The following is a 12,397-nucleotide window of genomic DNA, read 5'->3' on the forward strand; positions in this document are numbered from 1 at the left end:
TCCTTTTCAACCGTGGCTTTGCTGACTTGTGATTTGCTTCCAACAATCACAGACTTTTTACCTGTAAGTGCAGGGATGCCTAGTTGATGTTCTTCAGCTGTGATTTTCAGAGCACATACTAGAACAATAGACTAGCACACAGAGATCTGGTTTGCAGTTGGCTTTTTAAACCCTTTTTCTTGTTATTCCTGGAAGGGAAAAAAACAAACATGTCTTTCGCCCAGAAGCTGCTTTCTTTCAACTTAGATCATGTCCACAGTCTGGGATATAACTCAACAGGAGATGGTTTCTGATGAGATGGTAATCAGCCTCCATTATTTCCGCAACTACAGGCGATTAAAGTTCAGTTTTTGCATTGCATCTCTTCCTTTGAAGTATCTCTATCTGAAGTAGGGGCCTTGACACCTTTTTAAGTGTGACATTCCATTCTCTCTCAATTAGTTTGTCAAGTATAATTCACATAGGAATTTTCCAGCAAGTGGTCACCTTACAGTCCCAGCCAGCTTTTGCTTCTAGGTCCTCTTTTTTTAAAAAGTCTGAGTCTTACTTGAAAGTTCAATATTCTGTAAGTAATTTGGGGCTATGATCCATGGTCATGACAGTGGGGAAGAAAATTTTACACTGCAGGCAGATATCGATGGACTGGGCAAAAAAGTGGCAAATTGAATTCAGTCAGAGAAGCGTGAGCTAATGCATGGGAGAGGGGAGGGGATATTCACAATAAATGATCATACTGAAACATGTTGAGGAATACAGGAACCTTGGAGTGTATGTCCACAAATTTCTGAAAGTAGCTGAATAGGTAAATAAGATGGTTAAGACACAGAGAGTACATTCTTATTTAGCTGAGGCATAGAATATAAGAGCAGAGAGGATCTGCTTGAAATATATAAAAGACTAGTGGGGCCCACATCCCATGAAAGAATAAAAAACAGGAGACTGAGGTGTATATAAAATTATGAGGACTCTAGATAGAGTGAAGCAGAGAAATCAACAATATGGGAGCAAAGTTTTATGGGAACTGGTAGAAAGATTAGCAGGAGTGTAAGAGAAATTCTTTCACTCTGAGTGGTGGGATGTGGGATTCATTGGCTGAAAGGGTGATAAAAGCAGAAACCCTCAACCCTCAAAAAGCATTTGGCTAAGCACTTGAAGTGTTGTAACATATAAGACTATGGACCAACAGCTAGAAAGTAAGATTCAGCTGGATATTTATTTTTCAGCCACATGGACACCATGGGCCAAATGACCTTCCTCTGTGTTGTAAATTTATATGATTCTATGATTTCATGGCTGTTAGTGGGACTTTGCTGTGTGAGAATTGTCTATTGTATTTCCTACAGTATCACTGTGACTTAATTTCATTTCATAAGTACAGCGTTGGCTATGAAGTACTTTAGGACACCCTGAGATCATGAAACATGCTGTATAAATCCAAATTTTTCTTTTTCTACTATGTAAATATATTCTAAAGTAATTCCCATATTGATATATCCACACATAACTATTACACTTTCCTGTTATATTTTAGTATAATACAAGTGATACTCTTAATAGGATTTCTGCTGTTGACATTATTATACCTTGTGTGTCATGGCTCCTTGTATCATGATGTGATGCTGTATTATATTCTCCCCACAAATTGCCAAAAATGCTTCCTGGGGAAAAAAAAATGTGTCCGCCATTTATTTGCCAGCACCAGAAATTTCTAATGACCATATAAAATGTTAAACAAATAATAATATCAGAAAATACATATTCACACTAATGTTATTAAATGTATCAATTAGATTGTCTTGTGTGTCTTTTGATGCCTTCAGTCAAGTTTTTACTTGAAGGTCTCAACCTTTTCCAAAAGCTTGGGTGTATGGGTGGTGGGGTGGGGTGGTGGTGTTGGTTCGGAACACAGATTTGAAGGGTGAAGTCTAATGTGCTTCTAATATTGGGGCTTAGACCTAATTTCCATTGAGCTGGCGAGCTCCAGAGAGTAATGGGCACTTCGCAGCAATGCGATATCGAAGAAAGGACCACTGTGAAAACAGCAGCCAGGTAAATGTGATTGTAAGGTGACTAGGCTGACAGGTGGCAGTGCCAGGCTGGGTGGTAGGGAAAGGAAGGGAGGTAGGCGAGGGAGCAACAGCAGTCAGAAGGGATGAGAGTGGTGATGATTGGGAAGGAGGGAGCAGTGATTAGTGGAGAAGGACAAGTGGGGTGGTGAGGATGGGCGGGAAGTAGGTGACAGCTGAACACACTTTTTAAAGTGGACTCCAGATTCAGGTAAATATATTTAAAAGATCACCTTGTTGGTTGCAACCCAACGGACAGTTCCTTTAAAGGCTGCCTGTAAAGCTGCACACAGCCCTGGATTTCCTGAATGCACTGCCAATATTGTCCTTCTGAGTTTGAGTGAGCATACCCTTTCTTCCCACCACACCAGGAGGCCATTTAACACTTGAGAAATGGCTGCAGCGTGGCTGAATTTTGAAGTCAGGGTGTTTGCGTGAGGAGAATAGAAAATAATAGACTGTACTAAATAAACACATATAGCTTTGTTTTATATTCACTAAAGCTGGGAAGCACATTTAAGCTGATGAAAAAGTAAAACAGTAGTTCAAAATTTCATGCTATTTTCAGCATTTTTATGCTATAAAATTGGGGCTATTTTTCAAAGCAGCAAATTGTTGAAAACCAATTCCTGCTAGCCGTCCATTCCAATGGAAAATATTTTTGTTTACAGCTTCCTTCAAGCACCACCAAAACACAGCCTTTTTGCACAACATATGTGCCAATATATCTTCCAATAGATAGGCAAATTGCCTGACCCACTAAATTCTAGAAGGTCCAGCTCTGCAGAGTATTGGCAATTGCAAGTTAAAACTCAAGATGCAAACCAGGGAAGGAGAAACTGAGTAGAAAGAGGCAAAACAATAATGAAAGGGGAAAAAAGACAATCAGTATTCATGTGGCATTAATGACCTCAGAAATGGGAGCAGTTGACTTACTGCCCCATTAACACCCACTGCTCTGCTGCTGCCTTTTTAAAAGGTCTGCTTTGGGTGGCCATGGTAATGAAAGTTAGAAGGTGCTGGGAAATGGAATGCATTCTGGGAAGTTAATAAGGATGTGACCGAAAATGACACTGGGGAAGCTTGAAGGCTGAATGGATGGGAAGGGAGCTGCTCGATGTTAAGGCATTGTTTTTTTTTGCCAACTCCTACTGTAAAATGGAGGCTACTGCTTCCAGCAGCTGCTTTCCACACAACTGCATAGCGTGCCATCCACCACCCCCACCTAAATGGAAAGCAGAAAAGAGAAAGACAAAGAAAGAAGAAGAGCATACAGAGAGAGCCAAGATGTGTTAGGGAGAGACAATAGTAAAAGTAGACATAGGAATAGCAGCACAAAGCCAACAGGGACAGTTACGTCAGATAGTATTTTCTGACTTAAACTGTGTACAGTTCCACGTGAGATCCAGTGTTATATGTTCAACTTTAAAATAACTTGGAATTAACCTGTTATAATTGTGGCATCTTTTTGTTCTTGCAATATATAATCAAAATCACTAAATTCCTTTAATTTGCTTTAAAGCTTGGCCATGTGAATATTCGTTTTGCTGAGAGCCGCCTGCTTTTTAAGGCTGCTCCTTGGAATTTAGTTACCATGAAGACAGCCATTCTTAAAAATTATGGACAATATCATGCTTACTTTAAGGTATGTCAGTTGCTGATTTTTAAATTTCTGTTGCTGTTTCTATTTCTTTTTAATGGAATTGTATGAAGACTGAATAAATGAGAAGCATTTTAGTTCAGAGTTTGAGGAAGTATAGCTTTGAACCCTTGCAATCTTTTCTCGTACTTGGGCCCCAGCTGTTCACAATATAAATCAATGATTTGGATGTGGGGACCAAATGTACTATTTCCAAGTTCGCAGATGACGCAAAGCTAGTTGGGAATGTGTGTTGTGAGGAAGACGCAAATCGACTTCAAGAGGATTTGAACAGATTTAGTGAGTGGGCAACAACATGGTAGATGGAATATAACATGGAAAAATGTGAGGTTATCCACTTTGGTAGGAGGAACGGATATGCAGAGTATTTCTTAAATGGTAAGAGATTAGAAAGTGTAGATGTACAAAGCAACCTGGGTGCCCTTGTCAATAAGTCACTGAAAGCTAACATACAGGTGCAGCAAGCAATTAGGAAGGTTAATGGTATGTTAGCCTTTATATTGCAAGAGGATTTGAGTACAAGAGTAGCAAGTCTTGTTTCAATTGTATGGAACTTGGTTAGACTGCACCTGTAGTACTCTATGCAGTTTTGGTCCCCTTACCTCTGAAAGGATATTATTGCCATAGAAGTGCAAAAAAGGTTCATTAGACTTGTTCCTGGGATGGTGGGACTGTCCTATGAAAAAAGATTGGGGAAACTGGGCCTGTATTCTCTAGAGTTTTGAAGAATAAGATATGATCTCATTGAAATCTACAAAATACATAAAGGGATGGACAGGGTAGATGCAGGCAAAATGTTTCCCCTGGTTGGGGAGTCTAGAATTTACACAATTTTAAAATAAGGGGAAAGCCACTTCGGACAGAGATGAGGAGAAATTTATTTTACTCAGAGGGTTGTGAAGCTTTGGAAGTCTTTACCCTAGAAGGCTGTGGAAGCTGAGTCATTGAGTATGTTTAAAGCAAAGATTGACCGATTTCTAAATACCAGTATAAGGATAGTGTTGGAGGAAGGCATTGAAGTGGATGATCAGCCATGATTGTATTGAATGGTGGAGCAGGCTTGTCGGTCTGAATGGCCTTCTCCTATGCTCCTATGTTCTTGGCAAAAAGATCAAATCATATTCCAATTTTCATCCATCAATGCAACTTGCATTTACTTGTCTTCTTTTTGCTTGAAAGGTCAAAAATGTGCATCCTGTGCCTGGAATGACTGTAATTCCTGCTTATGGGATTGTACCTGTTGGGGGTCATGTGCATTTCAAAATTTTCTTCCACCCAACTACAGTGTTCAAATTTGATACCAGAATAAAGGTAAGTGAAAAACAAATGCTTTTAGCAAAATTACTGAACATCTTCTGTTATGAAGGAAAAATATAAAAGAGGCTGAGATTCAGCATTTTCTAATTAAATATTTATGATATTTTCTCAGCTAGACATTCGTAATTCAAACCTATTGAAACTACGGGTGGGTGGATCAGTGATACGACCAGTGGCTGAAATTGATGTGGTTAGTATTTCATTGGCATTCTTTTACTTTGCATCTTAAGTTGTTTTGATTTCATGTTCCTGCTCCTTGAGCACACAATGATAAAACTTTACTGGGCCTTTGGTTCAGTGGCCTCCAACAGTCCCTTTAAGGATCACTGGTTAGGCTGCTCAACGCCTGACACAAAAAGGTGGAGCATGCATGGTGCAATCTCCACTATTTTTACTAAAACTTTGTAATTGAGTCAGAGGGTGGAATCGTCTGGTCCTGTTGGCGGCGGGCATCATAGTGGACAGGGGGTTGACAATATGGCAGGAAGGCCAAAAATCGGTTTCACGCCGTTATGAAACCAATTAGTGATCATCCAGTCCACCTGTCAATGGTGGGCCGTGTTTCCCGCCGCTGTACGTCAGGAACCTAATTTCAATACTTCAGCATCTCAGTATATGCCCTACTCGCTGGAATCATCCACCCACGCTGGAGCATCCGGGCAAGCAGACGTGTTTCACAACTGTACATTTGCGAAGTGCATCTGGTCAGCTGAACTTTGGGGGGAACTCCGAGTGAGTGCACACAATTTTGCGCAGTGTTCGCGAGCCCATAGGACATCAGGGAAGCGGTGCCGCATATTTCGGTGGGTTGTGGGGAGAAACAGGCAAGTTGCTTTTTCCCAACTGGTTTTCATTGTGGTGCCGGGGCAAGGTCTCCAGTATAGGTCAGGCCCGGGGGGTTGGCAGCACAGATTGAAGAAAGTACAACAAGCACATACCGGGGAGGGGGGTTGGGAGGGAGGGTGGGGGAAGGTGGGGGTGAGGAAAGAGGCCACGCGCTTGGAGAAGCTTGGCAAAAGTGAACATTCTTCTGCAGCTGCAGCTCTATTGACGTGCTTGGAGTCAGGCCTCTGAAACTTTCTGCCCACTCAAGCAACACAAAAGCATAAAAGCACCACCAAATGCTCCAGAACTTTTCACCCCTCAGGTGCAGACTGCAAATTAATGTGCATTTTAGCGAGCAGGAGAACAATCGGCCAACTGGGCAAGCTGTAGAATCCCCTTGCAAAAGCTGGCCATGGCGCAGTCACTGGTGGAGGCGCTCACAGTCCTTTTCTATGTCTTTATTAACCTGTGGACCAGTGTCCGTCATGCTTCAAACTAACAGCACAGCCTTGCAGCGCGGGTTAGAATACTTGCGCCTGAGCTGAGAGCACAGCATGCAGTCCAATGGCTGGAGCTTCCGCCAGTTGGTCAAGTGGAGAGGGGCGGATGTGGGTGGGGTTTTGGACAGCCACAAAGTGCACTACACACTGGCCATCTAAGTGGTGGGCAGCACTCTCTGGCAAGCGTGAAGGGTAGTTCAGACTTAACTAAGAGAGGTTCTTAGGACACCCATGAATCTCTTTGATCCTTCAGGAGGAGAACATCAGGATCATGGAGCCTGGTGATTTAGCGGAATGCCTCATGGCTTACAAGGAGTAGAGAAGAAGAAGTGTGGCGGAGGTGCCTGGCTCGGCAAAGGGAGGAGCAGGGCATGTTGCGCATGCAGATGAAGATCCACAGAGAGCTGTTGCCCATAGGCGCCTCGCTAGACCCAGGGTCTGTGGATGGCGCTTTGTCATTCCTGCAGGTGACTGAGAACCAGTGTCGCTGAAGACTGCACAAGTCTAAGCAACTGGTGGGTTACATATGTCATCTGCTGCGGATTTGATGCCATGGGGACATGGAGGGCATCTACTGCCAGTGGCTGTGAAAGTAACAACAGCGCTCAATTTTTACGCCAGTGGCTCCTTCCAGGGCTCCACAGGTGACCTGTGCGGGATCACACAAGCCTCCACGAATAATTGTATCCAGGAGGTCATGGATGGCATCTTCGCAAAGTCACAGAACTTTGTGCATTTCGACTGGGACCAGGAAAGCCAGGAAGCAAGATAGCTGGGATTTGCGCGGATTTCTGGTTTTCCACAGGTGCAGGGTGCCATCGACTGCACTCAAATGACGCTTAGATCTCCATGGCAACAAGCAGTCAACTACGTCAACTGCAAGGGCTTCCACTTGCTAAATGTTCAACTGGTGTGTGACCACTACAAATGCATCCTACAGGTCTATGCACAATTCCCAGGGAGCAGCAACGACTCCTACATCTTTAGCAGGTCTTAGATCCCCGACATCCTCCAGGGTCCACAGAGCCTGCAGGGCTGGCTCCTCTGGAATAAGGGCTACCCGCAAACGGCATGGCTGATGATGGCCAGGCGGCGGCCTCAGACTGCAGCATGGTGACTGTATAATTAGGCTCATGCCGCGATTGGACTTTGGTGGAGCAAACGAAAGGTATTTGGAAAATTAGGTTCCAGTGCCTTGACAGGTCCTGTAGAGCACTGCAAGTAAGTCGTAGCTTGCTGAAGGCTACACAACCTGGCATTGCAACGGAGGGGGAGGACCTGGCTGAGGAGGAGATGAAAGAGCCGTACGTAACCTGATGAGGAGGAAATTGAAGGGGATACCGGCGATGAGGCCATTGCACTGGCCAGACAAAGTAGGCATGCTCATAGCCCCAAAATTCATGGAGGATGTTGATGAGATGCAATGAGAATAGTCTTGACATCCGCTTCTTGCATCTGTTAACGTTTGACTCCTGCGTGGTTGATGACAGCACGCATACCCTCAGTGCTCAGGCTCATGTCATGGAGACGCAGCTGAGGCCCTCAAAGTCGCAAGATTCCAGGAGGATGATGACAACATGTAGTGAGGACACTCCATAGATCTTCACATAGCCTCTGTGAATCCCTGACTCCTGTCTGGCTGAGGTTAGCTCACTTGCGCAGTGATCAGGGTCATATCATAGAGGCACAGATGTGAAACATTAAATGCACCTGATCCTTTGGCAGCCTTCAGCACCTGTCCCCTTCACGGGCACACTGTCACTGGTCACAGATGCTGAAGAGATGGGGGATCATCCCCACCTCAAAGGTGCTGAAAGCACACAGAGACAATGAAGGAACTCTGTGATGCCTGCCCACAACATTCTGGCAACAATGACAAGCACCATCGAGGTGCAGGCATCACTGATGTGTTCAGTGGTCGTGAAGCCGGACCATTACTTTGGTCTGAAGGTTGCACACTGAGATATGACCGAGCCCAGAACTTCGTCATCTGAATCGGACTCAGCAGATTTCTGGCCTCCAGCCTTGAGTGCCAGAAACCTGAGAAGTCCCTGCTGCTGCCTGCTGTGGATCAGACAGTGTGATGTGCTCACCAGAGTGTGACCCCAAGGACCTGACCACCCCCGACTCAACTGACCCCTCCTCCACAATAACAACACGAGTTGTCCCCCTTCCCCTCCCTCACCTGACCCGACATCCACATACCCACTCCTGACACTCGAACACCACTCCCCACTGATGTCTGATCCCCCTATGCGGATACTCCATAAACCCCCGATATCTGAATGCCCCCAACCTGATGTCTGAACTCCCCGCACCCCCCCGATGTCTGATCCTCCCCACCCCCGATGTCCAACAACTCCCAAGCCCCTGGCTGTTTGAGTCCTCCAACCCCCAAATCCCACCTCATCTCTGATTTCTCCCCCCCACATCCAAATCCTATCCACTCACCTTAGGCATTTACCTTCTCCCCAGCCTGTCAATTTCAATCAGCCCTTTAAACTTACCTGGTTTATGGCAGCAAGTGCAGTAAAAAAAGGGGGCGTGTCCTTCAATCCAAAGGAGGTAGATTGTGATGTTGGTCTTTGGAGACAGCTGCGCTGCCTAGATCTCACCTGGCCTGAGACGGAAAGTTGGGCAAAACAGGCATGAATAAATTTAGAGTAAGTGATTGGGCACGGAGTGGGGATCTGATGCTGATTGCTACTCCGAGGAAGTTATGGCCCATAATAATAGCACTTGGGAAATGTCAACAACGATCTCTGAAACAGTGGAACAGGCGATGTTTTATTGTAAGCTATACCAGATGGCTTGTCAATCAAAGCAGTCCAACACGTAGTATTTTTAAACTATGCCTGACAGCTTAAGCCTGTTTTTTCCCCAAGTTTAAAGAGCAGTGAGTTTAAAAAACTTCAGTTAATAATACTTAAAAGGATCTATCTCCCCTTGAGAACTGTTACATCTATCCATCAATTCAGGTCTCCCACATTATGGGTTAATTTCCTTGGAATAGCCAAAATGGGGTCTGTTTAAATTTAACACCAAGTTTAAATGGCCTTGCTGTTCTGTGTTTCCCTCCTGTGTGATTCATGCCCTTCCCCCATCCCCCACTGGCAAAAGCTGGATCTACTGGGAATGAGGACAGGACTTGAGCATCTAGGTTCTGCCTGCCATTTTTAAAGATCCAGGAAGTGACCCCAACTCAGTGAAAATCCGACCTGTAGAGTAATTTACAGCATGAAAAGAGGCCATACAGCCCATCAAGTCTATCCCAGCTCCCTGTGGAGCAATCCAGTCAGTCCCACCGCCCCATTCTTTCCCCATAGCCGTGCAAGTGCCTATCCAATTTCCTTTTGAAATCATTGATTGTTTCCACTTCCACCAGTCTCATGGGCAGGGAATTCCACATTATTATCACTCACTGTGTAATAAAGTTCTTTCTCATATTCCCCCTGCGTTTCTTGCCCAAGAACTTAAATCTGTGTCCCCTAGTCCTTGTGCCATCAGTTAATGGGAATTTTTTTTCCTTGTTTAAGTCTGTCAGAACCTTGTACACCTCTATCAAATCTCCCTTCAATCTCCTTTGCTCCAAGGAGGACAACACCAGCTTTTTCAACCTACCCTTTTAATTAAAATCCACCATCCATGGAACCTTTCTGCTAAATCTGCCCTGCACTCTTTCAAGGAGCAGCACATTCTTCTTAAGGTGTGATGACCAACACTGGCACAATACCTAGTTGGGGCCTAACAAAAACTTAAGGTTCAGGGCTTCTTCCCTGCTTTTGTACTCAATATCTCTATTTATGAAGCCCAAGCTCTCACTATGTCCTACCACCTTCAAAGATTGATGAACATCACCCTGAGATCCTTTTGTCCCTTCACACTCTTTAGAACTATTATTAAGTCTATCTTGCCTCTTCCTGTCCCTTCTGCCAAAATGCATCACCTCACATTTCTCTGTATTAAATTCCATCTACCACTTGTCTGCCCATTCTGCTAGCCTATCTATGTCTTCTTGCAGGCAATTCGTCTCATCCTCACTGTTTGCCAGTCCTCCCAAGTTTGGTATCATCAGCAAGTTTTTAAATTTTATTCTGTATTCCAAGATCCAATTCATTTACATATAGCACTGACCCATAGGAACACTACTGTCTACCAGTCTCCAGGTTGAGGTGACAGTTGGATAAATATCAGGTCGACAATGGGATTGATATAAACTGAGATGGCCAAATGCTGCATGGGATACAATAAGATTAGTGAATTCCATGATCGGCTCAACCAAAGATAAGCTAATGATAAAAAAGACTCTACAGTATTGGCTCAATGGCATTTTCTTTTTCAATACTTTGTTCTTATTAAACTGTTTTCCTAACTATATTCAACAGGCCTGTTCTAAACAATTGCTTCCTTGTGGTAGAGTTATACTGCCACTTTCCTATCAATGCAGTACTTTTGTGTGCTCATCAGCAAAACAATTGGAAGTATAACTCAAAATACTTCTAAGTGCACTAAATTCCTGAGGTGTGACACCTACTAAAGAAGCTTGTTTTACATTGGTTTGATATTGCACAGAATACAAGATAACTACAATCTTGATACTGTTTATACTGGAACTTTATTCTTGCTGTGAGACAATTTGTGGTATTAATCCAGAATTGAGGCCTGAACTGTCATGAAGGTCTGTTTCACCTCCTAGAAATTTCTTAATCCTACCTGGAGTTGATGCAGATGTTTAGAATTCAGGCACCACTGCCTGCACACTCTAATAATTTAAATTTTAATTACTACGTGAAGAATTGGTATATGCAAATAGCCATGTTTGCAGAGCTCTTTTTCTGTGTCAAAGAATTGCAGTTACAAACCGGTAGAATGAATGATTGATTGCCTGGTTGGACGAAGTGAAGCAATAATGCTTCAAAACATTAATTAGCGTATACATGCCTTAGACTCTTGGGTTAGTGGATGTTTCAATTATCATTTTAAAAAAGAAATAATCTCATCAGTCAATCTTTCTCATAATTTAATATAACAAAATATTTGCCAAAATGTGCCAAGGTGACAAAAGTGCTAAATAGTATAAGGTTTTATAGAGACAGATATGGTAATCAAACATGAGGAAATCTTATTTTGCCATTAAAAAGCATTGACCCACTGGCAATATTCCTCCTGATGCTGGACAAAAATTTGATGAAGCTACTTTCTATGAATTCTTGTATTACTTTTTAGTTATAATTTTTATTCCAAATGCTACTATATTCCATAAAGTTTAAGAAAAATGTGATACACTAATCTCAAAAACTTTGTTCAGTAGGATGTTTCTTTTTTTCTGATTTATCTCATTTAATTAACATTATTTTAATGTAACTCTTTTTTATCGACAGAAATGTTTTGTGTTCCATGGTGTTTACCGTGGTTCTACCAGCATGATTCCATTCACTTTACTGAATCTAACCGTATCACAAATCAAGCTTGAGTTTGACCTCTCTAAGTACAAAGATTTCGCACTGAAGTTTGAAGCCTCTGCAGGTATATTTAACCAAACTCGGATTGTGGAGTTTTTTTTTAAATCAATGACATTGATTTAAACTGTTAAAGGAGCCCAGAGATTCTGCAGATTTTCTTCTGGGTTCAGTGGAAGATTGGTAGAACCTTTTAGACCATTTAAGATAATGAGCTTTTTTAATCCATTTACACCAATTCTGTGGGAGTCTTAGACAATCTCCCATCAACATGATGGTAGAATTCAGAAATAGTCCCAAAGAATTTTTTTGCTACAATGTGATGACTTTGAAGAAACACGAGGAAAAAAAAATATTGTTTTGAGCAACAATATTTAATGATATCCCCACTTAACCTGCGACCCACACACATCCCGTGAAACCCCTCCAGTCATTCCATACCTCACAATCCTGGGCCTCCGGGGGCTGCTGTTCTGGTAACAGCCACTGCCCCGGGCCCCCCACCCCACGGCCCCCCATGACGCTGCTGCTGCTGAGCAAAAGAGCTGGCCATCAACTCTCGGTAGGCAG

At 43.2% G+C, this 12,397-nt stretch overlaps 1 protein-coding gene across 1 annotated transcript in view; it reads left to right on the top strand.

Annotated features, from left to right (window-relative positions):
- Positions 1 to 12,397, top strand: part of LOC121290452 (cilia- and flagella-associated protein 47-like) — a 661,534-nt gene that overhangs the window by 109,117 nt on the left and 540,020 nt on the right. Inside the window, 4 exon segments of the mRNA XM_041210889.1 lie at positions 3,589 to 3,711; positions 4,906 to 5,041; positions 5,160 to 5,233; positions 11,750 to 11,894. Of these exon segments, the coding sequence (XP_041066823.1) occupies positions 3,589 to 3,711; positions 4,906 to 5,041; positions 5,160 to 5,233; positions 11,750 to 11,894 (478 nt within the window).

This window comes from Carcharodon carcharias, chromosome 18, assembly GCF_017639515.1.
Source record: "Carcharodon carcharias isolate sCarCar2 chromosome 18, sCarCar2.pri, whole genome shotgun sequence".
NCBI lineage: Eukaryota > Metazoa > Chordata > Chondrichthyes > Lamniformes > Lamnidae > Carcharodon > Carcharodon carcharias.